Here is a 26039-nt window from a genome sequence, read left to right as displayed (position 1 = left end):
CCACGGACAGTGTTGTGGTTTCTGTATGCTGGAGCAATATGTGGAATTTACAGTACAAATTAAAATGCATAAAGAAAGAGCTGTTTCACTAAAAGGCTTTGTCACCTGCATTTCGAGGTGCTCTGCTTGCATGGAATAACATTTATTAGGGTTTGATGGTATGTTTAATATAAAGGAACTATTAATTAAGCAATCCCCAATATGAGTATTAGAGCTTTATAGGAATTTGTTGCTTATCTGAGATCTGGCTGCTTTTATATCCTTTAAAAGAATAATTATTATAATGATATATATAATGATATAATGAGCAGGTGATTTATATTAAAAACTCATAGACAAGCTGAGATATGTGTAAGTACATACTGCATATTTAATTTATTTAACTAGTAACAGTTATTAGTGTGTGAAGTGAAAAATGTTTCAGTCCTAAAGAGATGGAAAAATATTGCTATAGTAAGTAGAAATTGATATTATTGTGATATCATTTTTGAGCTTTTATTTTGTAGGAGATTTTTGATATTTCTTTGTTCCTTTTGCCCCTTTAGGGGATGCATTTATGGGTATTTGTGTGAATATTGCTGACCCCCAGCTGTCACCTGAAGTTCTTTTGCCTCTGATTTAAGCCAGAGATGTTGAAATAAGAGAAATGATCAGAAATTCACTTTTCTTGCCCTTTCCAGAGGAATCCCGGATGTTTCTGGAGCATCCCTGGAGCATTCAGAGCCTTCCCACATCGCTGGAAGCGCAGCCCTGAGGGGCCCAGCCCTTCCCAGTCCATCCCAGCACTCCCAGGCCGTGGGACACGCGGATCCCGGAGCCGCTTCCCAAAGCTCCCTGTCTGGGGAGCCGCTGGCCAGGGGGGACGGTGGCACCGAGCAGGAGGCACCGGGACCCCGGAGCAGGGGACACCCAGCACAGCCAGCTCCAGAGGAGGGGCTGGGAAAGGGGCTGGAGCAGCCCTGGAGCACAGCTGGGAAGGATGGACACCCCTCTGGGCACTCTGGACACCCCTCTGGGCACTCTGGACACTCCTCTGGGCACTCTGGACACCCCTCTGGACACTCCTCTGGACACCCCTCTGGACACTCTGGACACTCCTCTGGACACCCCTCTGGACACTCTGGACACTCCTCTGGACACCCCTCTGGACACCCCTCTGGACACTCTGGACACTCCTCTGGACACTCCTCTGGGCACTCTGGACACCCCTCTGGACACTCCTCTGGACACTCTGGACACTCCTCTGGACACTCCTCTGGACACTCCTCTGGACACCCCTCTGGACACTCTGGACACCCCTCTGGACACTCCTCTGGACACTCTGGGCACTCCTCTGGACACTCTGGACACTCTGGACACTCTGGACACTCCTCTGGACACTCTGGACACTCCTCTGGACACTCTGGACACCCCTCTGGACACTCTGGACACTCCTCTGGACACTCTGGACACCCCTCTGGACACTCCTCTGGACACTCTGGACACCCCTCTGGACACTCTGGACACTCTGGACACTCCTCTGGACACTCCTCTGGACACCCCTCTGGACACTCTGGACACCCCTCTGGACACTCTGGACACTCTGGACACTCCTCTGGACACTCTGGACACTCCTCTGGACACTCTGGACACTCCTCTGGACGCTCCTCCCAGGGCAGCAATGGCCCAGCTGCTGCCTCTGAGCTGTCAGAGAGGGACAAGGAGTCCCCAAGGCAGGAGGAGGAATCCTCATCCTCAGGAAACTCCTCCTATAAAACCGCACTGACCAAATTCTCAGAGAAAAGTGAAAGGGGGGCGTGGCAGGAAAAGGTAAAAGTGCTTGGGAGTGGAGTCCTGGAGAGGCAGGAAAAAGGAAAGAAGGTGCCTGAGCTTGGTTTGTTGAATAATTTCTCTGATGGCTGGAGGAAAGACCGTTCTGGAAGGTGGGGAGCTGAGGGTGCTCCTTGTGCAGCAGCCCCTGAGCCGGGCCAGGGGCCGGGGCAGGAAGGGGGGCTGCAGCTGCCCGCTGGCCCCAGGGGCTGGGGGCTCACGGCTGCTCCCGAGGAGCTGCTGCCAGCAATCCTGAGCCAGCCAGCAGCGAGGCTGGGCACAGAGGAGCCGGCTGTGCCCCCCAGCCAGCCCCAGGACACGGCTGGGAGCACCTCGGGGTGCCCTGGGCACTGCCCGGGGGGAGCAGAGCCCGCCGCAGGCAGCGATGAGCTGACCGGCTCCGAGCTCTCCATAGAGAGGGGACACAAAGTCACAGAGATCTCCCCTTCCTTCAGCCTGGGAGCTGAGGGCTCCTTCTCCCTGCACCTGGCTCGTCCCAACTTCCAGTCCACCCCTGGGGTGTTCCTCGAGAAAACCGGGAAGGCAGAAGGACGTGGAGTCCCGGCGATCCCTTCGCACCTTCGGGCCTCTCTTTCCCGTTCAGATGAGGAAACCTCGGGGGAGTCCCCTGCCCCTGGACCAGGGAAGGAAGATCCTGCCCAGAGTGCAGTGGAAGAAAGCTGTGGACATTTGGAGTCCTTGAGGCTGGAATCCCCCGGCTGTGGCAGGATCCAGTCCTGCCCGGCGCTGGGTTTCCTGGAGAAGGTGGGAGCCTGGCACGTGAGCCAGCCGGAGCAGGTTCCTGACAGCTCAGGTGTCCCAGGGGCGCTTCCCCCTGCAAGGAAAGCCTCCAGCTCACTTCCCAGGGCTGCAAGCTGTATTTTAGCAGGACAGAGGAGCCCTGGGGATCCCAAGGACTACGCTGCTCCCTCCTCCAGTGGGGCAGGTTCTCTGGGCAGCTGGCATTTCCCTCACGAAGGCCTCCTGCTCGGTCCAGCTCGGGGCAGATCCCGCTCTGACGCCTCCCTGAGCTCCTGCAGGGAGAGCAGAGCCTTGGTCAGAGCCAGCCCAGCCTGCAGTGAGAGCAGAACCTCGGTCAGAACCTCGGTCAGAGCCAGCCCAGCCTGCAGTGAGAGCAGAACCTCGGTCAGAACCTCAGTCAGAACCAGCCCAGCCTGCAGTGAGAGCAGAACCTCGGTCAGAACCAGCCCAGCCTGCAGTGAGAGCAGAACCTCGGTCAGAACCAGCCCAGCCTGCAGTGAGAGCAGAACCTCGGTCAGAACCTCGGTCAGAACCAGCCCAGCCTGCAGTGAGAGCAGAACCTCGGTCAGAACCAGCCCAGCCTGCAGTGAGGAGCCTCCAGGACACCCCAGCCCCACCGTGGGACGCTCCCAGAGCTCCTCCATGGGCTCCCTGGCACGGAGGGCTGGAGCTGGGCACGGCGACACCAGGCGAAGCTCGGCCCCAGATGTGTTCGTGTGCGGCGTTGCTCAGCTCCTTACAAAGCACAAGGATTGTGAGGAAAAGGAAAATCGGTCCCTCAAGCTGAATATTCCCACTGGACACGATATCATGGAAAACTTTGGAGCTGTTTCCTTGGAGAATTTGGATTTTCCTGTCGGTTCTGGGGAGCCTCAGGGGGCCCCAGGCTGTGGTTTGGGCTCCCTGGTGGTGCCCAGGCCCTGCCCCAGTGCAGGAGAGAACAGCTCCATCCCCCCTGGAGCAGCGCTGCAGACTCCTGAGAAAGAAGAGTTTAATATTGAGGAAAGGATCCCGGTAAGTTCTGTTCTAATTTAACTCTGCTTCCAGAGTTACCCACTTTTCCCCAGAGTTACCTATTTTTTTTTCAGTTATACTTTTTTTTTTTCAGAGTTTTCCATTGTTTTTCACTTTTCCATTCCAGTTCTTCCATTTTCACTTTTCCATTTTCCCCCACTCCCCTTTTAGGAGAGGATCTAATCACTCACTACAAGGCAAAACAAATGTTTTTACACAGGGCTGTGCTACAGTGAATTTCATCCATGATACTGGTTCAGCTTATCTTAAACAGAGGTGGAAAAATAACTTCTGGTAATATTTAACGTGGACAGGAAAGGGCTGGGAGTGGGAAAGGTGTCTTGTCTTTCCCAGGGGTGTCAGGGGAGCAGCAGGAAAGGGAAGGGAGGGTTGGGGGCTCTCTCAGATCAGGCTCTCATTATCCAAGGGTGAGGCTCAGGCTCAGTGCTGAGTGAGGAGAGCTGAACTCCACCCCCAGCTCTGCAGGAGGGGCAAACTCAGCTCCTTGGAAATGAAATTTCTCCTTTTCTGGGATTTTCTCATTCTGCTTTTTCACGTTGTTCCAGTTTCTGAGGCCTCAGTTGTGAATCCTTGATGTGTTCCTCATAAAGGACCTTCAGAGCCTCTTCGTTCCCCCCTTCCCATCCCGTGTGGCTGTTCCCAATTTCCTGGTGTCTGGGGGGCTGCAGGCCATGGAGAGCACTGTGCATTAATAGCAAATGAGATGCAGATTTATGGTACTGACAAACAAATTATCCTCTGAGTAAGAGGCTGCTCCTCTCACAGGATGACTCCATAATCATCAGGTCTTTGGGAATGTGCTCTGGAAGCTCTTTTCACTCTGTTGTCTTTGCAAACCCGTGGTGAAACAAATATAAATATTGGAGGGAGGGTGTTTGAAATGAAATTCATGAGACAGAGAGATGACTTCTGTTCCTGGCTATAATTACACATTCTCCAGCCTAGTTCTGAGGAATTCTGCTCCCATAAACCACTGGAAGGTAAAGGAGATCAGGTCACTTACCTGGCTGTTAATGTGGAGGTTTATAACAAAATCGTGGGAGATGGAGTTGGCTGGGATGTGTAAGGTAATTTATTTAATTTTCCTGGCTAGTTTAGGACATAGTGTGGATGAGTTGAAATTAATTTGCTCTACAGGTGATGAAGTCAAGGAAAATTATGGCAGTTTTTTTCCTGCATATAATATCTGTGTGTAAACCAGCTCTGACAAAAGTCCTCCCGACTATTTGCCTGGCAGGCTTGAACAAACCTGTCCTAAAAAATGAGGAGATTCCCGGCTGCTGCCTTGAATTCCTGAGCCTGGCAGCGTTTTCTGGGCAGCCTGGGGAGGGAGAAGGTTTTTAAACCAAACCTTTGTGTTCTCCTTCCAGCTGGGAAATGGAATTTTCAGCAGGTGAGGCTGAAGCTGAGAGAGTTGTCACTCCTGCAGTGCCCAGCCTCGGGGTGAAAGAGCTCTGCCAGCCCAGGATCCATCCATTCCCTAAGCACTGGTTATTCCATGTTTTCCAGATCTACCTGCGGAACCTGGGCATCGAGCAGTCCCCTGGCAGCATCCTGGCGCCCTTCGTGCCCCGGAGGCCCCTGTGGGAGCTGGAGTTCTCCCCCTCGGAGCTCAGGAGCCTGCAGGATCCTGTGGGCTGCCTGGCCAGGGTCCCCCCGCAGGCACAGGGTACGGGCAGGACACAGAGCTCACCCTCCTGCGCCTCGGGGCTGTCCTGGGATCCACCTTCCCCATCCCCAGCAGGAGATGTGGGCATTGGGAGTGTTCAGACCTGAGGGATCGGGGCTGTGGGCACTGCAGGGCACGCTGGCTTTGTTCCCTGCGTTTCTCTTTTCCCAAGAGTCCTTCAGAAGGAAACGGTTCAGATGGGAATGGTATCTTGGGATTGAGGGAATGGGACTGGACTTCTCCTTCCTGGGAGAGGAATAATTCTTGGTTCCTTTTGCATTCTGGGATTTGTTCAGTGTATTTTTATAACTGACCAGATCTGTTCTTAAGTCCATCCACCCATCATCATCCTCACCCAAGCTGGTGTGGCTTCGTAACACCCGACTCTGCCAGAGCCCCAGGAGCCTGGACACTGCTCCCAGGGCTGCACAGGGTGGGACTCTGCAGGGCCAGGGGTCGGATGGATGACCCCATCCAACTCAGGATATTCCATATTTCCTCAATAAGTTTTGTATTTTCTTTGATATTTATGTGAAATACTCCTGAGATTTCTTTCAGGAGACAATTCTTACAGAAATCTTAGCCCAAGTCTCATCCTAAGAACAGCACCTTAAATATTTTCCAGTACTTGAATCCTTCCCTCCCTTTCTGTGGCCTGGAGCACAGCAGGGATGTTTCTGGAGCCTGCAGGTGACTGAGTGTTGTGTTCCTTTGCAGGTACTCTGCTGCCAGCCTTCCAGATGTCAGAGGCCGGCTTTGGCAGGGCGGCATCCCCGGGGAGCGTGTCCCTTCCCGGGGGCTCTGAGGCGGTGCTGTCCCCCCGGGAGCTGTCCGGGGAGCACCCAGAGAGCCAGGGCAGTGTGCCGGGTCCCCAGCCGGGGCTGGCTGTCCCCACGTCCCCAGCCCGGGGTGCGGAGGGTTCCCCGGGATCTGCTGGAGCGGAGCAGGACGTGCCCAGCTGCTCCTCGGGCAGGGACGGTGCCCGGGATGGGGGGACGAGTGCTCGGGTTCCCTTTGCTGGCCGTGAGCCCTGGAGCCTGCAGGGATGGGCTGCTGGGGCTTTGTCTGGAGCTGGGAATGGAGTGGAATTAGACAGAGGGTCCCAGAGCTGCAGCGGGGGAAGTGAGAGCAGCCAGGGGTGGGAAGGAGATTCCCCGATGGGCTCCGGGGCCCTGCGGGAGCTGCGGGAGCTGCTGGCACGGGCCGAGGATCTGGCTGCCGGCTGGGGCCGGCCTGCCTTCCCCTCAGCTGCCCGCACGGAAACCGGGGAGGCTCCCCCGGCACTGCCTGGGAGGGAGCCCGATCCCGGGGAGCCCAGGCTGGGGAAGGAGCGGATCCCCGAGCCGCGGGGGGCTGAGCCCGTCACCCAGAGGGGTGTGCGGGGAGAGGGGCTGGGGTTCCATCCTCCGGATCCCGGCAGCTGCCACCGGGGACGGGGAGATCCCTCGGCTGTCAGCCTGCAGCGCCGGGAAGGGCTGAGGGGAGCGGCCCAGCGGCCCAGGCAGGGCAGGGCAGAGCCAGAGGGGTGCAGCGCTGTGCCCAGGAGCCAGGCTGTGCTGGTGGGGCTGGCACAGAGCGGAGCCAGCAGCGCCCTGAGCTCGGCCCCACAGCCGGGCCCTCCTCCCCTGCAGCCCCCGGGCACCGGCCCCGCTCTCCCGGGCGGCTCCCGGGGCTCTGTGGGCCGGGCTGGAGGGGCGGAGGGGACACGGGGCAGCAGCAGCGAGGACAGCAGCAGTGGGGATTCGCTCGGTGCCCGTGTCAGGAGCCTCCTGGGCAGCACTGGGGGACACCTGGGCAGCACCAGGGCACAGCCGGGCACGTTCCAGGGGGCTCTCCAGGACAGCAGCAGTGGGGATTCGCTTGGTGCCCATGTCAGGAGCCTCCTGGGCAGCACCGGGGCACAGCCGGGCACGTTCCAGGGGGCTCTGGAGAACAGCAGCAGTGGGGATTCGCTCGGTGCCCGTGTCAGGAGCCTCCTGGGCAGCACCAGGGCACAGCCAGGCACGTTCCAGGGGGCTCTCCAGGACAGCAGCGGTGACTCCCTGGCCGCCCGCGTCCGGAGCCTCCTGGGGCCGGCAGCCCCGGGCACCGCCGCCCACCAGATCCTCAGGGACGCCGAGGAGCAGGAGAGGAAAATCCGAGGTGAGAACGTGGCTCGGGTGGGTTTGGCACATCCCAAATTGTGGGATTGTATCAGGGTGTGATGGGAGGTGGCTGTGAGCAGAGCTGAGGCTGCTCCCTGCCTCCGAGGGGATTGTTTGTGTTTTAATTTAATTTGTGCCTTAATGGGACAGGGCTCCGGTGAGGGACGCTCTCCTGTAATCTGTGCTGTGGTAGAACTGGGCTTCTCCAGTTTGAAAACCTTATTTTCCTGACATCACTGTAAAGAATTACTTTGTCCACACAATTATTGTCAGGAATGTGGGAAAGGATTGTGTGAGTGAGCTCTGACTTGTGTCTGTAACTATGAAGATGACAGAACCAGGAAAGAGTCTTGGATTCAAGGAGCCATTTTACATTATATTATTCCTGGTCATTCCAGGAGCTCTGGAATTTGATGTGGTCCTTGTTCTCTCAGCTGGGGTAACTGGAAATGCACAGCTTTGATTTAAGTTAAAAACTCTTCTCATACACTAAATGGGAAAGGAAACCTCTCGTGGTTTGTGTTTTTGGCAGCCTGGGTGAAGCTGAAACTGGCCAGCCAGTCCCAGGAGTCTGGGCCAGACAGGGATGAAGAGACCCAGCACAGGATGGAGGGAATGAAGGCAGAGCTGTTCCCAAAGACCAGGGAATCTGCACAAGCCAAGGTACAAACCAGCTCAGGCTGGGGGAAATGCTGCTGCACCTGCTCTTGGGGTGTTCATGGCTCTTTTTGTGGTTTTCCCAGGCATTTTGGGGTGATTTGGCTGTGGGGGTGACACTCGGCTGCAGATGCCCCAGAGGAAGGTGTGAAGGAAGAGATGTGGGGGGAGAGTTGCTGTGAGAAAGTGCCCAGAGCTCCTGGTTCTGGATTGTCTGGAGGAATTCTTTCCACAGAATATTTGTGGAGGTGCAGATTGTGCCTGTGGCAGGAGTTGGGTGTCCCTGGAACATCCTCGGGCACTGGGAGTGTCTGCTGGGTGCTGCCCACGTGGAGCTGGCCTTGAGAGGCTCCTGGGGCAGGAGGGAGGGAATTGTCCCTGCGCTGGCTCAGAGGGAAGGGGCTGCTCCAGGATTCCTGCAGGTGAGGATGCCGGGGGAAATCAGAGTGGTGGGCACAGGATGTTCTCCACAAGAGCCTGGGAAGGGTCTGGGGGGGTGTGGAAGTGTCGGTGGTGGATCAGGGCTCAGGGCTGAGGAGGTTCAGGCTCTGCAGCTCTGATTGTCTGGGAGAACTTGCCCTGGAATTGCCATGGTTTGTGCATCTCTTTGGAGTGTTTCCAGCTCATGTATAAAATGCTGGAATTTGTCTGAGCAGGAGTGTGGTACCTTTGTTTTCACTTTAAATGTCCATTTTTGGCCCTGCTCTGCTGCCCAGGGTGGTTATGGCAGGATTTTTAGGGACTGGTGTTTCAGAGAAGTGCCCTGAGCTTTAGGAAGAGCTTCTTATTTTTTCCCTTGTTTTTTTTTCCTGTTTGCTCATGCAGCCTGCCTGCCTCCCAGGAAAAGCAGCAGGGGTTGGTTTGTTTGTTTTAATTAAAAGCCCTGCATTAGCAGGAGTGACAGTCAGTGCTTTAGGAGTACTCTGTGTTTAGAGCTTCTCTGGAAGCAGTGCTGGGAGCAGCTCCCAAAACCCATCAGGCCACACTTCCCAGGTATTCCTGGATTGCTGGAATCTGGGCAGCTGGGGGAAAAGAAAGGGACTGTTTTATTCATAATCATTTATAAATTAATTACCTAAATATTATTTAATATTTTAGAAATTCACATTTCTTAAAATTCAGATTTCTTAAAAGAGAGAAACAAAACACAAATACAAAACCAGAGGCATCAAAGCTTTTTTCCCCCCAGCTCTTAGATCTTGCTTGGTCACAGCTTTGTCCCTGAAATGAACTCTGTGCAGTGTGGAGCCAAGGATTTTACCTTTCTGTGACTCAGTGTCAGCTGGGGATTGTTTTATCCACATTTAGAGTGAGAAGAAATTCACCTTAATTTTGCAAACCAAGCTGCCAAGAAATTGCTTTTGTTCAACCACAGCACCTCCTGCTTTGATCTCAAAAATATTTTTGCACTGCAATGTTTTTAATTTGAGATAAAAAATGGTTTGAATTTGCAGAGTGAAGGTGACTGGGTTTTTTAAATTGTACTTAAGATAAATGTATTTTTCCCTCCAAGCCAAACACTGTCACTGAAAAATACAGATTGTTCAAAACTGCTGCACTGAAAAAAAAAACACAGCCAGGCAAAATAATCTGTAAATTTAATGGGAGCTGTTGTGTACAATAAGTGGGGAAGTTTAGAGCCTAAGTGCTGTGCATGGACTTAAAAAGAACACAGCAAAGATTAGGAAAAGATATTTTCCTGTACTAAGCTTTTCAGACTGAGAAGGACAAACTGTTCCTACAGCTCCAGCAAACAATTGCTCCAGTGGGATCTTTGGGATCTCTGTGTGGGGCTGTTGGGGTGGATGTTCTCTGGGAATGCTCAGACTCTGCCTCTCCTCCCCAGAGGTGACAGCTCCAGGAGTTCAGGTGCCACTGAGGCATTTTCTTGTGTGCCACGGGGAGTGTGTGAAGTCTGTGGGCAGAGAAAGGAGCAGGACACTTCGGGGAAATTCTCTGGGATGTTTTTCTTGGGAAGATTTTCCATCTTTTGAGGCAGTTGAGGGTCTCTGGGAGCTGTTTGTCACAGCAGGAGAAATCCTGGGGGTGCCCCACCTTGGGCTGGCAGAGGGTCCAGGAGGGGCTGCAGACGTGGCCTCCAGGGCTCTGGAGAGGCTCAGAACCCCTGGAATATTCAACCTGAGCAGGCTGGGAGAGCTGGGGGTGCTCACCTGGAGAGGGAAAGGGTCTGGGGAGAACTTCAGCCCCTTGCAGGAGAGCTGGAGAGGGACTGGGGCCAAGGGCTGCAGGGACAGGAGCCAGGGAATGGCTTCCAGTGGGAAAGGGGAGATTGGGCTGGGATCTTGGCAAGGAATTCCTGCCTGGGCTGCAATTCCCAGATTTCCCGTGGCTGCCCCTGGATCCCTGGCAGTGCCCAAGGCCGGGTTGGACATTGGGATGGGATCCAGCTGGGATAACAGGAGCTGTCCCTGCCATGGCAGGTTTGGAGCTGCTGTTGGATGTAAATACAATTCCAACATCTTCAGCCTCAGGATTCTCCTCCGAAATTGAAAACCTGATCCCCCCACCTGTATTTTAGGCTGCCAGATGCTCCCTCTTCCCTTTCCTGTGAGCTCCTTTCCCCCTGGTGCAGTGTTTTCCTCCCCTCCCTGCTGTACTTTTCCACTCCTTGAGCTTTCTCACTTCTCCAGGAAGTTCACGGAGTTGTAGCTCTAATTTTGCTCTGCAGGCTCCTGTGGATCATATGGCACAGGGAGCTTTTTTGGAAGGATGACACATAACAGGCACAATAAAACATGTGAAAGGCTTGGGAAGATGAGTTTATCACAACTTCTGTGCCTGCTCTCGCTGGTGGGAGTTGCTCTGGATTACCTCAGGCCGTTGAACTGGCACGTGGTGCAGGGAGGAGAAGTCTTGGGATCATCCCTGTGCTGGCACAGCTCTGCTCCGTGTCCCTGTGCTCTTCCACAGGCCCTCGCTCTCCCTCCTGGCTGGAGGAAATGCCAAAGAAACTGATTTGTTGCCTTAAATGCATAAAACTTCCCCTTAGAGAGGTGGGATAATGATCCAGGCCCTAGTTGCTGCTGTCATGACATCTGGGATGGAGAAAGGCTGGGAAAGCTGTTGTGAAATACTTGTTTGTGTGTTTGGTTTACACCAAAAATGTTTCCCACTGCTGTTTCTCACCAAATTCCCGGTGGTTGATGGGGATGTAATCACCCAGGGACCCGTGTTGCTTCATTACTGGAATAGACTCTGCTGCTTCCACAGTTGTCCCAGTCAGTAGGAAAAAGTAAATATAACCCAGATTTTTGTGTCTCTTTTCCCTAATTAAGCTTATCTGGCCCATCTCCATGGCAGCACATTTATCTCAGATTTGCTCTCTTCAGTGGAAGTGGTGGAATTTTGGATTACACTTGAATTTATAAATTTATGTTGACGGTTGGAATCACAGAATCATTCAGGATGGAAAAGACCTCTGAGATTATCAAGTCCAGCCACCAACCAGCACCACCATGTTCAGCACTGAAGTATCCTCAGATGCCTCATCCACACGTTTTTTAAGCAATTCCAGGGACGGTGACATCACCAGCTCCCTGTTCCAATGCCTGGTAACCCTTTCCAGGGAGAAATTGTTCCCAGGATCCCATCTAACCGTCCTCTGGTTCAACCTGAGGCCATTCCAGAGGTTCTGTGCCCAGGAGGGTGCTGCCTGAACCCCGGACACGGGCTGGGAGGGCTGGCTCCCCATGGAATTGTCCCTGTCCTGTCCCTTGCCAGTGCCCCACGGCAGCGGTGGCAGAGGTGCTGCTCCCTGGCACGGGCTGTGCAGGCTGCTGTGGGGTTCTGTCGGGGTGGGAGCAGCTCTGTGTTCCATCAGTGCAGACCCAGGTGAGATCTCAGCTCTTGGTGTCCTCCAGGGCAGCACCTCCCGTGGATTGGGGTCAGCAGAGCTGGGCATGGTCACTTGGCACTTAGAAAGGATAAAGTTCTAATTAGGTCGTTAAGAGCTGAGTTCCCTCCCTTCCTGATGATAAACTCCTGGTTAGTGACAGCTCTCAGCTTTGGCTTTTCCCATCCAGCTTTTGGCCAGGAATGACCTCTGGGAACTGTGCTCTGTTTTTCAGGATCCGTGGCTCTGTGGTTTGGGAGCAGGTTCTGAGTATCTGAGGAAGCAGGAACAGGACCAGGAGCGTTTCCAGGCTCCCAGGTTTCCCAGGGACAGGCACAGACAGACAGACAGACAGCTCTTCCAGTCCGGCTCCCCACCAGCAGTGCCAGTCCCTAGAGCTGATCCCTGGGATTGCTCCCTGCTGCAGGACGTGCAGCTCAACCTGTGGGGTCCTGCTGGGCTGCAGGACATGCAGCTGGAGACTCGGAGAACAGATGGGCTGCAGGACATGCAGCTGGAGCCCTGGAATTCTTCTGAGCTGCAGGACATGCAGCTGAAGCCCCAGAGCACTGCTGAGCTGCAGGACATGCAGCTGAAGCCCAGGAGCACTGCTGGGCTGCAGGACATGCAGGACATGCAGCTGAAGCCCCGGAGCACTGCTGAGCTGCAGGACATGCAGGACATGCAGCTGAAGCCCCGGAGCACTGCTGAGCTGCAGGACATGCAGGACATGCAGCTGAAGCCTTGGAGCACTGCTGGGCTGCAGGACATGCAGGACATGCAGCTGAAGCCTTGGAGCACCGCTGAGCTGCAGGACATGCAGCTGAAGCCCAGGAGCACTGCTGAGCTGCAGGACATGCAGGACATGCAGCTGAAGCCCCGGAGCACTGCTGAGCTGCAGGACATGCAGGACATGCAGCTGAAGCCCCAGAGCACTGCTGGGCTGCAGGACATGCAGGACATGCAGCTGAAGCCCCGTAGCACTGCTGGCTTGCAGAACATGCAGGACATGCAGCTGAAGCCCAGGAGCACTGCTGAGCTGCAGGACATGCAGGACATGCAGCTGAAGCCCAGGAGCACTGCTGAGCTGCAGGACATGCAGGACATGCAGCTGAAGCCCAGGAGCACTGCTGAGCTGCAGGACATGCAGGACATGCAGCTGAAGCCCCAGAGCACTGCTGGGCTGCAGGACATGCAGCTGAAGCCCCAGAGCACCGCTGAGCTGCGAGTGTGTGAGCAGCACCGAGCCGTGGAGCACTGCAGTGCCGTGGCAGAGCTCTGTGCCCCCCTGGCAGGGGATCCCTGTGCAGGGAGCGGTGCAGCTGCCCCCCGTGCCCGCGGGCAGCCGGGCGAGCCGAGCTCCTCCGTCACCCTCTGCTCGTGGAGACGGGCGCCGGCCCCGCTGGGGTCCCGGGCACGCAGCCCCAGCCTGGCCAGGGACGGGATCCTGCCGGGGGAGGCTCCCTGTGCTCGCCCTGGGGAGGAGAGGCTGGCCACAGAGCCCTGGGAGAGGATCCAGAGCTGTCCCCCCAGCCCCACGCTGGCCCGCTCCCGGGAGGCTGGAGATGCTGCAGAGCTTCCTCCCGTCCCCGCTGCCAGTGCTGGAGCTCCTCAGGGAACAGCCTGGGGGCCTGGGAGCATCCACACTGGGCAAACACAGAGCCTGGGTGCACAGCAGCCCCAAATCCCGGCTGCAGCTGTGGCTGGGGGGCACGGACAGAGCACCGGGGCTGCGGGGCTGCGCTGCGGCACGGCACAGGAAATAAATGCACTGCTTGAACCCCGCTCTGTCAGCTCACCCCAGCAGCAGGAGATCCCAGCTGGGCACACCCAGCTCTGTGACAGCTCCAAGGGCTCGGGTCCAGCTGCACAGGGGGGTTTGGGGAACAGCTCAGGTGCAGCTGCACAGGGGGGTTTGGGGAAGGGCTCAGGTGCAGCTGCACAGGGGGGTTTGGAGAAGGGCTCAGGTGCAGCTGCACAGGGGGGTTTGGAGAAGGGCTCAGGTGCAGCTGCACAGGGGGGTTTGGAGAAGGGCTCAGGTGCAGCTGCACAGGGGGGTTTGGAGAAGGGCTCAGGTGCAGCTGCACAGGGGGGTTTGGAGAAGAGCCCCAGTGAGGTGTTGGCAGAGGGCAGGAAAAGCCCCGCTGAGGCAGCTCTCGTTCCAGAACAGGCTTCTTCTCACCCTTTACCTGCAGAGGAGGCTTTATCCAGCACATCTGAGGCTCCCTCATCAGCAGTGAGGAGATTCCTGAGTTGTGTGCACATCACCCTCTCCTCCAGGGCCGATCGCTCCGAGCTGCGCGGCGCCGGGACCGCTGGAGCTGGGATGGGGCTGTGGGACAAACCCCAAGTGAAGGCTCAGGCAGCGACTTTAAAAGCAGCTCCAGAAGCTTCGGTGGAAAGTGTTCCTAAATTCTCACCTGCTGAGGGTATTCCAGAGGATCCCAGCCCAGCTGTGCCAGTGGCAGATCCCAGCCAGGCGTTTCCCCCCAGGCAGGAGCTGCTGCTGCTGCTCCGGGGCTCAGGGGCTCGGGGTGCAGAGGGGATCCCCAGCTCTGCCCCTCCTGCAAAACCTGGGAGAAGGACTTCTGATGCTGCCACTCAGATCACCACAGAAAGTCCTACAAAGACCAGCTTCTCAGCAGAAATCTGCCTTGATGCCTGGCAGGGGGGAAATGCTGCCCAGCACTCGTCGCTCCCCAGAGCCCCTGAAGCTCCCGGCGTTCCAGCCTCATCCCACAGGGAGATTCCTCCCTTCCCAAGGCAGCCTGGTGAGCAAACTCCTGTTTTACCTGTGTCTGTGGACTGGAATCTGTACAAGGTTAAGATGCTGATAAATGTTGAAACCCAAACCCAACCCTTAAACTTGGGTTTTTCAGCCTTGTCGGGAGGGATTTGTGTGGATACAGTTTGGGTTCACTTCAGGTTTCCCTAGAACTGAATTCATTGTGTCCAAGCGTGGTTGGAGAATATTTTCTGGTGTTTGTGTGTAGATGATTGGATTTGATTCACTTGGAGTTCAGTGAGAGGTGGATCTGATTCCTGATTACTCTCTAATCAAGGTAACACCAAAAAAATCAGAGGGAAATCTGCACATTGCTGCTTTTAATAGAATTAAACAGAAAACTGGGCAGGGTTTGGGGTATCTGTCAGCAGAGGGCCGTGGATGTTCACAGTGGTGAATACAGTGGTGTTCTGTACTGGGGCTCTCTTGCTGCTTTTATTGACTTGAGGGACATATCCCCACTCCTTTAAAATGATTCCCACAAACTGGGAGCTCTGTGGATCCAGGGGATGTTTCTCTAAGTCAGTGTTTGCCACCCTGATCACAATTTTAATACTCAATAGGTGAAGCTGTTTTCCCAGGTAAGTGATGGAAACCTTCTATCTTCGGGTGGGTATTAAAAAACTCAGTTATTTAACTTAATTAATGAAATAGTAGTTGCAATTTGCTAAAGAAGGGGGTATTTCTCAGGCTTTAGCAGCAGGAACACCCCGAGCAGCCTCCCCAGGCCCTGCCTTGTTGCACTGGAGGTTTCCAGCCCGGCTCCTGCTCACTGTTTCCCTTCCACCCCCAGCCCAGCCCTTGCTGCTGCCCTACAAGCCCTTGGGAAGTGCTGGCATGTATTATGTGCCCTGCCAGAGATCAGGAGCCAGCGTGTCCCCAGAGACCAGCGAGGCCAGCGGAAACAGCTCCCACTCAGGTACTGCATCCTCCTCCTCCAGGGCTCAACAGGGTGCCCTGAATCAGCTGTGACCCCACAAACACAATTCCTCTGCAGCTCTGCCCTCCATCTCCGGGCTGGAAAGGGGGTTCCTGCTCCATTCTGGCACTGGAAAGGAGCACTACAACCTGACAATCCCTTACTTTCCTCTGGGAATTACTGCTCACCCTTTCAGATCTCTGCCACTTGCCCTGGAAGGAATGGATCACTGGGCATTGCAGGTTTTATTTGCAGGTTGATCTCACTCGGAGCTTTTTAATATCCAAAGTTATCTATAGACAAAACTCGTGTTAGAGATGCCCAGCTCTGGATTCCAGCAGTGGTGCCCAGGGGATCCAACACTGCCAGCAGTGTCCAGATCAGTCACTACAGCCAAACTGTGCTGGGCATGCTTCAGATGTCCCTGCTCTTGACCTTTTTCAAGTTTATCTGAGGAAACGTGTCCAAAATGAGAGGAACAAATGTGATACAAATCTGTTGTTTTGCAGAAATGATGATGCCATATATAAAAATTCACTATGCAAATGAAGCAGCACAAAGTGCTAGGAAAGCGTACAGCAGGATGAAAAAACACATTTTGTTTTTCCCAGTCCCTGCTGCACTCGGGGCTCAGCTCAGGGGGAGCAGCTGAGGGAGCTGAGAGCAGGAAATCCATGGGATGTAACGAGGTGGGGTTGGCAGGGTTGAGAAATTGGTGGGGACAGTTGTGGGTTTCTGATGTTGAGATCATGGAGTGATGGAATGCTTTGCTTGGAAGGACCTTAAATCCCAGCCCAGCCCAGCCCTGCCATGGCAGGGACACCTGCCACGGTGCCAGGCTGCTCCAGCCCTGTCCATCCTGGCCTGGGACACTGCCAGGGCTGCTGGCTGCAGGCTGAGGCTGGCATTTCCCTGTTTCCCTGTTTCCCACTGCACTGGTGCTGCTCTCTTGCAGGGTCCGAGGATGCGGCTGCAGTGCTCCTGGCCCGAGTGCTGGCCCTGGGGGACGATTCCCCTCCAGCCAGGGCAGCTGCCCAGCACAGAGGGACAAGCCATGGCCACAGGGCTAAGCTGGCCTGGGCTGAGGAGCAGGGGACACCACTGGAACAGTCTTCAGGTAATTGGAACGTGGCTTTAATTCTGTAATTGTTTGTGTGCGTTCGTACACGTGAAAGAAGTCAGAGGAGAAGATTGACATTTCAGGATCCGTGGTTCAGTGACATTGCTGACAGTCTGCCAGAAAATGCTAAATTTGACTCGTTTTTCTCTTCCTGGTCTTTCTGCTTCTCCCTGAGAGATAAAATGCAGCTTTCCCTGGGAGGCTGTGGGCCCTGGCAGTGTCCCAGGCCAGGCTGCACAGGGCTGGGAGCAGCCTGGGGCAGTGGCAGGGGTGCCACTGGATGGGATTTAAGGTATCTCCAACCCAAACTATTCCATAATTCCATGGAATACTTGGCCATCAGTATTTGCTGGCACTCCTGTGTCTCCAGGGCTGTGTGGGATTGTCAGGAATTCCCTGGGGCTGTCCCTGCCCACGGCCCTGTGATGTCACATCAGGTTCCTCTGTCCCCTGGCTGTCCCCAGCCTTTGGCTGTGGTTTTGCTGTCCCTGTCCCTGTCCCTGCCAAGCTGGCCTTGCTGGAGGAGCCTGCCCTGGCAGGGGGGTCGGGGTTTGCTCCTCCAGGGGCCACCCCGAGCTCCGTTTGCTGAGGATGCTGCCAAAGTCCAGCTGATTTTGGGGTTTGACTCTGGCTCTGGTGGCAGCAGGTGACATGAATCCTCGTGGACAGGTTTGTTCAGCACAAATACTGACTGTGAGTGGCTGATTGCCAGGTTTTCATCCCTGGACACTGTGACAATTCCTGGGTGGCTGCCATCTGTCCTGCAGCAGCTGCTCTCCTGATGTTTCCTGTCAGGAAGTTGTCCTGGTGTGTTGATAGAGGTTCCGTCTGATTATTTTCATTTTTTCCTTCAGGTGGGGTTTTTATCTTTGGAGTTTTTCCTCTCAGAATGGAGAGATTTTGGTGTTGCCAGAAGACAATTTTTATTTGCAGAGGAAAATTTCAATGGTTATTATGTAAGGCTATCAGTAACTGGGATAAAAATGAGAGGGGAACAAAAGTGTTAATATAAAATTATCTTCTAACAGTTTTTTATAGCTGTGGTGGTCTAAAGGCCCAGGTAAGAAAAGAACTGTAAGGAGAAAGACTCTTTTGTGAAGGCAGCCAGTGCAGCTGGAACTTTAAAGATGCTTTCAGAAGAAAGACTTGTCTTAAATCTTCCCTGACTTCTTCAACCATATTTTTAGATGATCTAATAAAAGATTACCTCTACCCACAGAGCTTGTCTAGAGCTTAAAATTATGCAAGTTATGTATTTTTTAAAAAAAAAAGTTTCTCTGTACAAACTTATTTTTATTTTTTGCCTGTTTACATTCCTTCCATTTCTTGGTAACTTTCTAAAAAGCCAGGAATAGCAAAGTTCTGCCTGGCATTCCCAAGCCTGATCTCATTTGTCAGGAGGATGTGGAGGAAGCCTCTTACACAAGTTTATAAACATTGCCCTTGTAAGGGAAGAAAAATTCCTGCACTTGCAGAGTTGGTGAGGCTGGGGCTGGCTGCAGCATCCGTGAGCTCTGTGTCCAGCAGAGCCCCTGTGCTGGGGAGGGAGGAGATCCGATGGCCCAGCCCTGTATGAAAAAACAGCACAAAACACACTTCAAAACTCAGTTTTACATGATATTGAAAACTACTTTAAAGCTGTTTTGGAGGGTGTTCCTGGCACGTGCTGTGTGTGCTTCAGGGATGACCAGAGCATCCCCATTCCTGGGTGGGGCCAGGGGACCCGGAGGGGCTTTGGGGTCTCTTCCATCACTCTCAAGAAAGGCTCAGTTCAGTGTTGGTCAGGGCAGTTCCCTGAGGTGGAGTCAAATTCCTCCCCAGATTCACTTGGATATAACATTCTCTTGAATTCCATGTTGCAAATGGTAGAAAATGCTGTTTATGTGACGTTAATGGTGCTCAAAGTGCATTTCCAAGTTCACTGCATTTGGGAATGAGCTCAGTGATCCCGCTTTTAATCCTTTGACGTGTTTTGGAAGTTTTAGGATGAAAATCCTCCACTTGAAGCTGAGAAATGAAACATTCAAGTGTTTTGTTCTCTTGCAGAGCTCCCAGATGGCTCCGGGCGTGTAAAACCCTCCGGCTGTGCCCCTGACCCCGCGAGCGGCGGCTGCTGCCCGGCTCCCCGGCACTTGTGCGGGGTCTCTGCTGGAGCAGGACACGCTGTCCCCTCCTCGGGGGCTGTCCCGGCCGGGTCACGGCGGCAGGGTCCCCGTGCGCCCCCCGGGACGGGCCGGCAGCTCTCGGCTCTCCCCGCAGAGGCCGATGACAGCGGGAGCGAGGAGCCCGGCACAGCCTTTGGGAACGGGATGGAGCCGCAGCCGGACGCTGCTGGAAGGGATCCTGCACCGCCCGGCCCAGCAGCTGAGAGCCGGGGGAAGGCAGCACGGCAGAGGAGCCGCCCCAGGGGCAGCCTGGGGGAGCTGTGGGTGACGTTCCTGGAGCGCCAGAGCAGACAGCAGCAGGATTTCGGGGAGAGCGGAGAGCTGTCCCTCGTGGAGCGCCTGGAGCGGCTGGCCAGGCTCCTGCAGAATCCCATCAGGCACGCCCTGGCACCGGCAGCAGCTGGGGAGAAGGTTCCTGAGGGGTGCCCGCAGGGAAGGGAGCGGCTGAAAATACTGCTGGCAGGAGGAGGCAGGTCTGGGAGCGGCACGGAGCCCCGGGGAACGCGAGCGGGACGGAGGCCACGGGTGATCCAGGAGGAGCTCGGGGCACACAGGCCGGGGCAGAAGGTGATCCAGCACCTGAAGAGGATTCTGGAGCAGCAGCAGCAGCTGGGAATTGCGAGTGACAGCTCCTCGGAGGCCAGGCTGAGCGCAGAGCCCGGCGGCTGCAGCAGCTGCAGCACCTCGGGGTGGGACACGGGGACCCCGGCGGGGCTGGACACCTCCCCGGCCTCTGGGGACAGCAGCTCCCTGTCCCTGGCCACCATCGACACGGCCAGGCTGCTCCGGGCCTTTGGGCAGCACAGGCTGGGGCTGGGCTCACAGCTGGGCTCACAGCTGGGCTCACAGCTGGGCTCACAGCCTGCCCCACAGCTGGCCCCACAGCTGGGCTCACAGCTGGCCCCACAGCTGGCCCCACAGCTGGGCTCACAGCTGGGCTCACAGCCTGCCCCACAGCTGGGCTCACAGCTGGCCCCACAGCTGCCCCCAGAGCTGGGCTCACAGCCGGCCCCACAGCTGGGCTCACAGCCTGCCCCACAGCTGGCCCCACAGCTGGGCTCACAGCCGGCCCCACAGCTGGGCTCACAGCTGGGCTCACAGCTGGGCTCACAGCCGGCCCCACAGCTGGCCCCACAGCTGGGCTCACAGCTGGCCCCACAGCTGCCCCCGAGGCTGGCCCAGCTGTACTGTGCCATCAGCCAGCAGAAGAGCCGCTTGGAGCGCTGGGATGAGGAGAGCGAAGGAGCAGGGGCTGAGAGCCTCGGGAAGGGGCAGCAGAGCCAGGTGAGAGCTCCCTGAGCCCAGCTCGGAATGCTCCCCAGGGAATTCCCACTGCTGGACGGGCTCCCTTAGCTGGGAGGCACCGAATGGTTTCTAGGGGAGTTCCATGTTCCTGGGACCAAGGCTGGCCCTGCAGGAGCCGGGGCAGCAGCTCAGGAGGGCAGGGCATCACCTGGGCATCACCTGGGCATCACCTGGGCATCACCTGGGCATCACCTGGACATCACCTGGGCATCACCTGGGCACCCCCTGGGCATCACCTGGGCACCCCCTGGGCATCACCTGGACATCACCTGGGCACCCCCTGGGCATCACCTGGACATCACCTGGGCACCCCCTGGGCATCACCTGGGCATCACCTGGGCACCCCCTGGGCACCCCCTGGGCATCACCTGGGCATCACCTGGGCATCACCTGGACATCACCTGGACACCCCCTGGGCACCCCCTGGGCATCACCTGGGCACCCCCTGGGCATCACCTGGACACCCCCTGGGCACCCCCTGGGCATCACCTGGGCATCACCTGGGCACCCCCTGGGCATCACCTGGGCACCCCCTGGGCATCACCTGGGCACCCCCTGGGCATCACCTGGACACCCCCTGGGCATCACCTGGGCATCACCTGGGCACCCCCTGGGCATCACCTGGACACCCCCTGGGCATCACCTGGGCACCCCCTGGGCATCACCTGGACACCCCCTGGCCCCACCTGGACACACCTGGACACACCTGGGCTTTCTTCCCTGGCCTCAGTTTCCCTTGGGAAGCAAATCCTGCTCCTCCCAGATCCCTGCAGGCTCTGGCTTTGGCACTGCCCAACTCGAGGTTGTAACTCTGGTGTAAATTCCTGCCTGAATATCCCTGGGCAAGGATCCATACAATTATTGGAGTTTCCCTACTGCTTGTCTTGTAAATAGTGGGGTTGTTTTGTCTGGCTGTGAACATTTTCTCTTTAAAGAGCTGAGGATTGCAGGTAAGAACTGCAGCTCTCTGAAAGGGGAGGGAATAATTCCTTCAGGTGAGTTTGGCTGTTGCCCTTTGCAGGAGAAATGGAAATGTTGTTAAGGAGGGACTCAGCCTGGATTTGGTGATTTTAGTAGAATTACAAAGTTTGGGGGTTCTGTAATACACAGGAATGCTGAAAAGTACAGAACAAGTGAGGAATATTGAATTACTTCTTTCACGTTTTGGTATTTCTAGATGAAAGTGGAACTGGCATCATTACTACCAGATTTAATTGAAATTAACTATTTTATTTTATGGAAACAACTCCAAGTCAGTTGGTCAAATAAGCCAGTGAATTATGAAACAATGAAAAATAATGCAAATAACTAAATAAATCTGGGGGAGAAAGAATTTTCTTAAAGGTGAAGAATGGTTGAAAAATCTTTTATTTAATATTTTTATTTGTAGCATTTATTTAAAGGTAAAAAAAGCTGTCCTGAACTTTGCCATACTAAGACTATTAACCAGAACACCAGCATTAGGATCCAGCATTTCTGGCAGAATCTAGTTTATTTTATTCCACGTTCCGTTCACAAGATGAATTTTTCAGGTTCTATTCAGCCTTAAGTTACTTGGGTCTATTAAACCCAAATCTGATTTTTTTACCTGTTAAATCACCTGTGAGGTGACAAATGGAATTAGTGCTATGGGGAATAAACCCTTTAAAGGCTCTTTGAACCCCCATGGCTTTAGAAACTCACATTTTTTATCTGCTGGTGAAATATTCTTTTAAAAAATCCATCTGAACACACACATGAACCCCCTCAAATAAGAAGTGCGAGAAAATAGATGTTAAAATAATAAATTTAATTTAAAATTCCAATTTTGGTCACTTCTGGGCTGTTTAGCTGAGGAAGAGTCAAGATTGATTTGTATTTTTAGTGCAGATGTCTGTGGTTCCGAGGCAGATCTGGTGATTTTAGTAGAATTACAAAGTTTGGGGGTTCTGTAATACACAGGAATGCTGAAAAGTACAGAACAAGTGAGGAATATTGAATTACTTCTTTCACATTTTGGTATTTTTGGTATCCCAGAGAGATTCCTGCCCCAATCCTTGTGGGAATGCTGCGTTTGGAGCCCATTGTCAGCTCTGCTTCCAGCAAACTCTTTCTGTATTTACAGCTCCCAGAGCCATGCCGGGAGGTTTTCCTGCCCCAGGTCCCCTCCAGGAGCTGTGGCTGGAGAGCAGGGAGTGTTCCCATCCCATCCCAAATGTTCCTGGCTGCTCCGTGCTGCACGGGCAGGGGAACGGGATATTTTGGGGTTTTCCTCCCTGCTTTTACACATTTCTCGCCGAGCACATAATTCCAATTCACACGTTCACAATTCAAACGTTCACATGTTCTGTTATCTGAAAGAAAATCCGTATCAGTGCATCTGTGCAGTGCCTCTCCTGGAGCTGGGATAGCTACAGGAAATCAGAAACAGGTTTGGGAGAGTCAAAACTGCCTCCTTTTAGTACAGAAGTGAAGTTTTGTTTTATTGAAGTTGGGTTAGGAGAGTCAGAATTGGCTCCTTTTAGTATAGAAATTGCCTCCTTTTAGTATAGAAATGAAGTTTTGTTTTGTTGAAATTGGTTTAGGAAAGTCAGAATGGCCTCCTTTTAGTACAGAAGTGAAGTTTTGTTTGGGGTGACAGAGCTCCAGTAAAAGGGAATAAAGAAGCCTCTGCATTTTCTGGTGGCTGCTGTTGGTTTCCCCCAGTTAATTGACTCGGGGTTGCTAATTGCTGTGAGCAGGGGAGGGCAGCTCTGCAGGGCACTGCCAGGTCCTGGTGCTAACGAAGCCCCAGCCCTCGTGTTTCACAGAGCCAAGCCTTGGGACAGGATTCCTGCTTTTCAGTGGATTTAGTGATTGAAATCCAGGTGTGATCTCCGAGCTGTGCCCAGCCCTGCAGCTTCCACAGCTGGCCTGGTGTGAGACTCCCCTTGTCCCTCAGCCATGCTCCTTCCATGGCCCTCCTGTTTCTTGGATTTCCTGAGTTTCATTTCTCCCAGCTGGAGGAGCCTGGTGAGGATCACAGGCTGAGGGAGCTTCCCTGCTTTGAGAGGATTTTGCCTCCCCACATTCCCAGGGGCAATTCCTGCCCAGGATCCCATCCATCCCTGCCCTCTGGCAGTGGGAACCATTCCCTGGCTGCTGTCCCTGCTCCCTCTGGGCTCTCCCTGCAGCAGGACAGCCCCAGTGCTGTCCTGGCTGATCCCAGCAAGCTCTTCCCACAGAAATCAGGTGTTTTTCCTACCAGCCTGAGCTGCCAGGGCTGCTTTTGTGAGAGCAGTGGGACAGAGCAGCCTGGGCTCAGCATCACTGACAGCACTTTACAATAGGTACAAGGGAAAAGCAGTGTCATTTTTCTGTGTAAATCCTGTTTTCTGCTCACTGTGTTTGGAATTTCAGGAATTTCTGTTCTCTGGCCTGTTTTTGTAGAGCACCATCCCCTTTTCCTCGGATTCCACTTGTGCCAGCAGCAGCTCCTGGGGACCGAGCTCTGCCCTCAGAAACAAGCGACGGACACGGATGCTGAACAAAGGGATCCAGGCAGGTGAGGCCCTGAATCCCAGACTTCCCTGAGCTCCTCCTGCCTTTCCTGTCTTTGGAACCCCTCCTCCACAGTCTGGGAGTTTCTGGTGATGGGCCTGCACGGGCAGCACTCTCCAAATTCCCTTCAGTGCTGTCAGAGAGGGGCAGTGTGAACATCAGCTGCTCAGTTGCCATTCTTGGGCTGCTTTAATAACCAATATTCTCACTTGTAAACTGATTAACCTCAGCTCCTGCTCCATTTCAGTGGCAAAGGTGAGCTGCCTTTTTTATCTATTGTTTTTTTCCCCAAGACATCTGTTCCTCCCAGAATGGGTTTTGTAGGCATATGCTATTTCAGAAGGCAACTGCAGTGTTCCGTGTTCTTCCTGGGAATATTTTGGGTGTTCAGTTCTATTTCAGTCCTGAGCTGCTCCTGGCCTGGTGCAGTTCTGCAGTTGGGTTTTTTTCTGGTGGCAATTAGCAGTTTCTTCATTGCTTTCATTTCCACACCAACTCCCCATCATCACATTGAGTAATGGCCTTGGTTTATTCATCAGATACAGCAATTATTTATTTATTCCTGCTTGTGTGCAAGCAGATTGATTCAGGGAAGCATTTTCACAGGGCAGAGTTAATTCCAGTTTCATTCCCACCCCCAGACAAATGTGTGTTTTGCTCGGGGTATTTGGTTTTAATTTCACTCAGATTATCACACAGCCACAATCCCGAGCCACTGGAAACTCCTTGGTTTGGGGAGGTGGGGATGGAGAAGGCTTTGACTGCTGGAGGTGGGTGAAGCACAGGTTCTTGGCTTTTAAAAGTAAAAGTAAACAGCTTTTTACAGGTTCTTCCCTCTGAGCTGGAACGGGGCCGTTCCCTGCACACGGGAGTGAGGGGTCCCCGCTCTCTTTCCCTTCCAGGAGACCTGGAGATCGTCAGCAGCGGCACCAGGAGGAACACCAGGGACGTGGGGGTGACCTTCCCCACGCCCAGGCACAGCCAGGAGCCCGTGGGGCACAGCCAGGAGCCCGTGGGGCACAGCCAGGAGCTCAGGGGGCACAGCCAGGAGCTCAGGGGACACATCCAGGAGCCCGTGGGGCACAGCCAGGAGCTCAGGGGACACAGCCAGGAGCTCAGGGGACACAGCCAGGAGCTCAGGGGACACATCCAGGAGCTCAGGGGGCACAGCCAGGAGCCCGTGGGGCACAGCCAGGAGCTCAGGGGGCACAGCCAGGAGCTCAGGGGGCACAGCCAGGAGCTCAGGGGACACAGCCAGGAGCCCGTGGGGCACAGCCAGGAGCCCGTGGGGCACAGCCAGGAGCTCAGGGGACACATCCAGGAGCCCAGGGGACACAGCCAGGAGCCCGTGGGGCACAGCCAGGAGCTCAGGGGACACATCCAGGAGCTCAGGGGACACAGCCAGGAGCCCAGGGGACACAGCCAGGAGCTCAGGGGACACAGCCAGGAGCCCAGGGGACACAGCCAGGAGCTCAGGGGACACATCCAGGAGCTCAGGGGACACAGCCAGGAGCTCAGGGGACACAGCCAGGAGCTCAGGGGACACAGCCAGGAGCCCGTGGGGCACAGCCAGGAGCCCGTGGGGCACAGCCAGGAGCCCAGGGGACACAGCCAGGAGCTCAGGGGACACAGCCAGGAGCTCAGGGGACACAGCCAGGAGCTCAGGGGACACAGCCAGGAGCCCAGGGGACACAGCCAGGAGCCCGTGGGGCACAGCCAGGAGCTCAGGGGACACAGCCAGGAGCTCAGGGGACACAGCCAGGAGCCCAGGGGACACAGCCAGGAGCTCAGGGGACACAGCCAGGAGCTCAGGGGACACAGCCAGGAGCCCACAGGACAGAGCCAGCAGCTCACAGGGCACATCCAGGAGCCCACAGGGCACGGCCAGGAGCTCAGGGGACACAGCCAGGAGCCCACAGGGCACGGCCAGGAGCTCAGGGGACACAGCCAGCAGCTCACAGGACCCAGGCACGCTGTCCCTGGCACCTGGCAGCGGGCACCCACGGACAGGCTCCCCACGGACAGACGGACAAGGAGCAGCAGGCTGCACTTGCAGCAAGGTCAGCACCACGGGGAGCTGGGGACAGCCAGCCCTGCCACAGCCACTGGCATTTCACTGGGCTCAGACCCTGCCCAGGGGCTGCAGAGCTGCGGTCTGCTGCTGTTTGCAGGCAGACACGGCTGCAGGAGGGGCTGGGGAGAGAGGGGAATAAACAGGCTGGAGAGGGGAATAAACAGGCTGGGGAGAGAGGGGAATAAACAGGCTGGGGAGAGAGGGGAATAAACAGGCTGGAGAG

The 26039-nt window shown here is 55.1% G+C and overlaps 1 protein-coding gene across 1 annotated transcript in view; it reads left to right on the top strand.

Annotated features, from left to right (window-relative positions):
• Positions 1-26039, top strand: part of ALMS1 (ALMS1 centrosome and basal body associated protein) — a 72786-nt gene that overhangs the window by 33004 nt on the left and 13743 nt on the right. Inside the window, exons 4-13 of the mRNA XM_088056384.1 lie at positions 681-3585; positions 5116-5275; positions 5993-7417; positions 7952-8082; positions 12165-14700; positions 15508-15633; positions 16589-16750; positions 18800-20202; positions 23632-23746; positions 24645-25802. Coding sequence (XP_087912510.1) covers positions 681-3585; positions 5116-5275; positions 5993-7417; positions 7952-8082; positions 12165-14700; positions 15508-15633; positions 16589-16750; positions 18800-20202; positions 23632-23746; positions 24645-25802 — 10121 coding nt within the window. The remainder of the gene's footprint in view (positions 1-680; positions 3586-5115; positions 5276-5992; positions 7418-7951; positions 8083-12164; positions 14701-15507; positions 15634-16588; positions 16751-18799; positions 20203-23631; positions 23747-24644; positions 25803-26039) is intronic.

Source organism: Pseudopodoces humilis, chromosome 6, assembly GCF_049639895.1.
Source record: "Pseudopodoces humilis isolate 2021_Gansu_Grassland_sample_001 chromosome 6, ASM4963989v1, whole genome shotgun sequence".
Lineage (NCBI taxonomy): Eukaryota > Metazoa > Chordata > Aves > Passeriformes > Paridae > Pseudopodoces > Pseudopodoces humilis.
The sequence above is the reverse complement of the archived record's forward strand: the minus strand, read 5'-3'. Positions and strand labels throughout refer to the sequence as shown.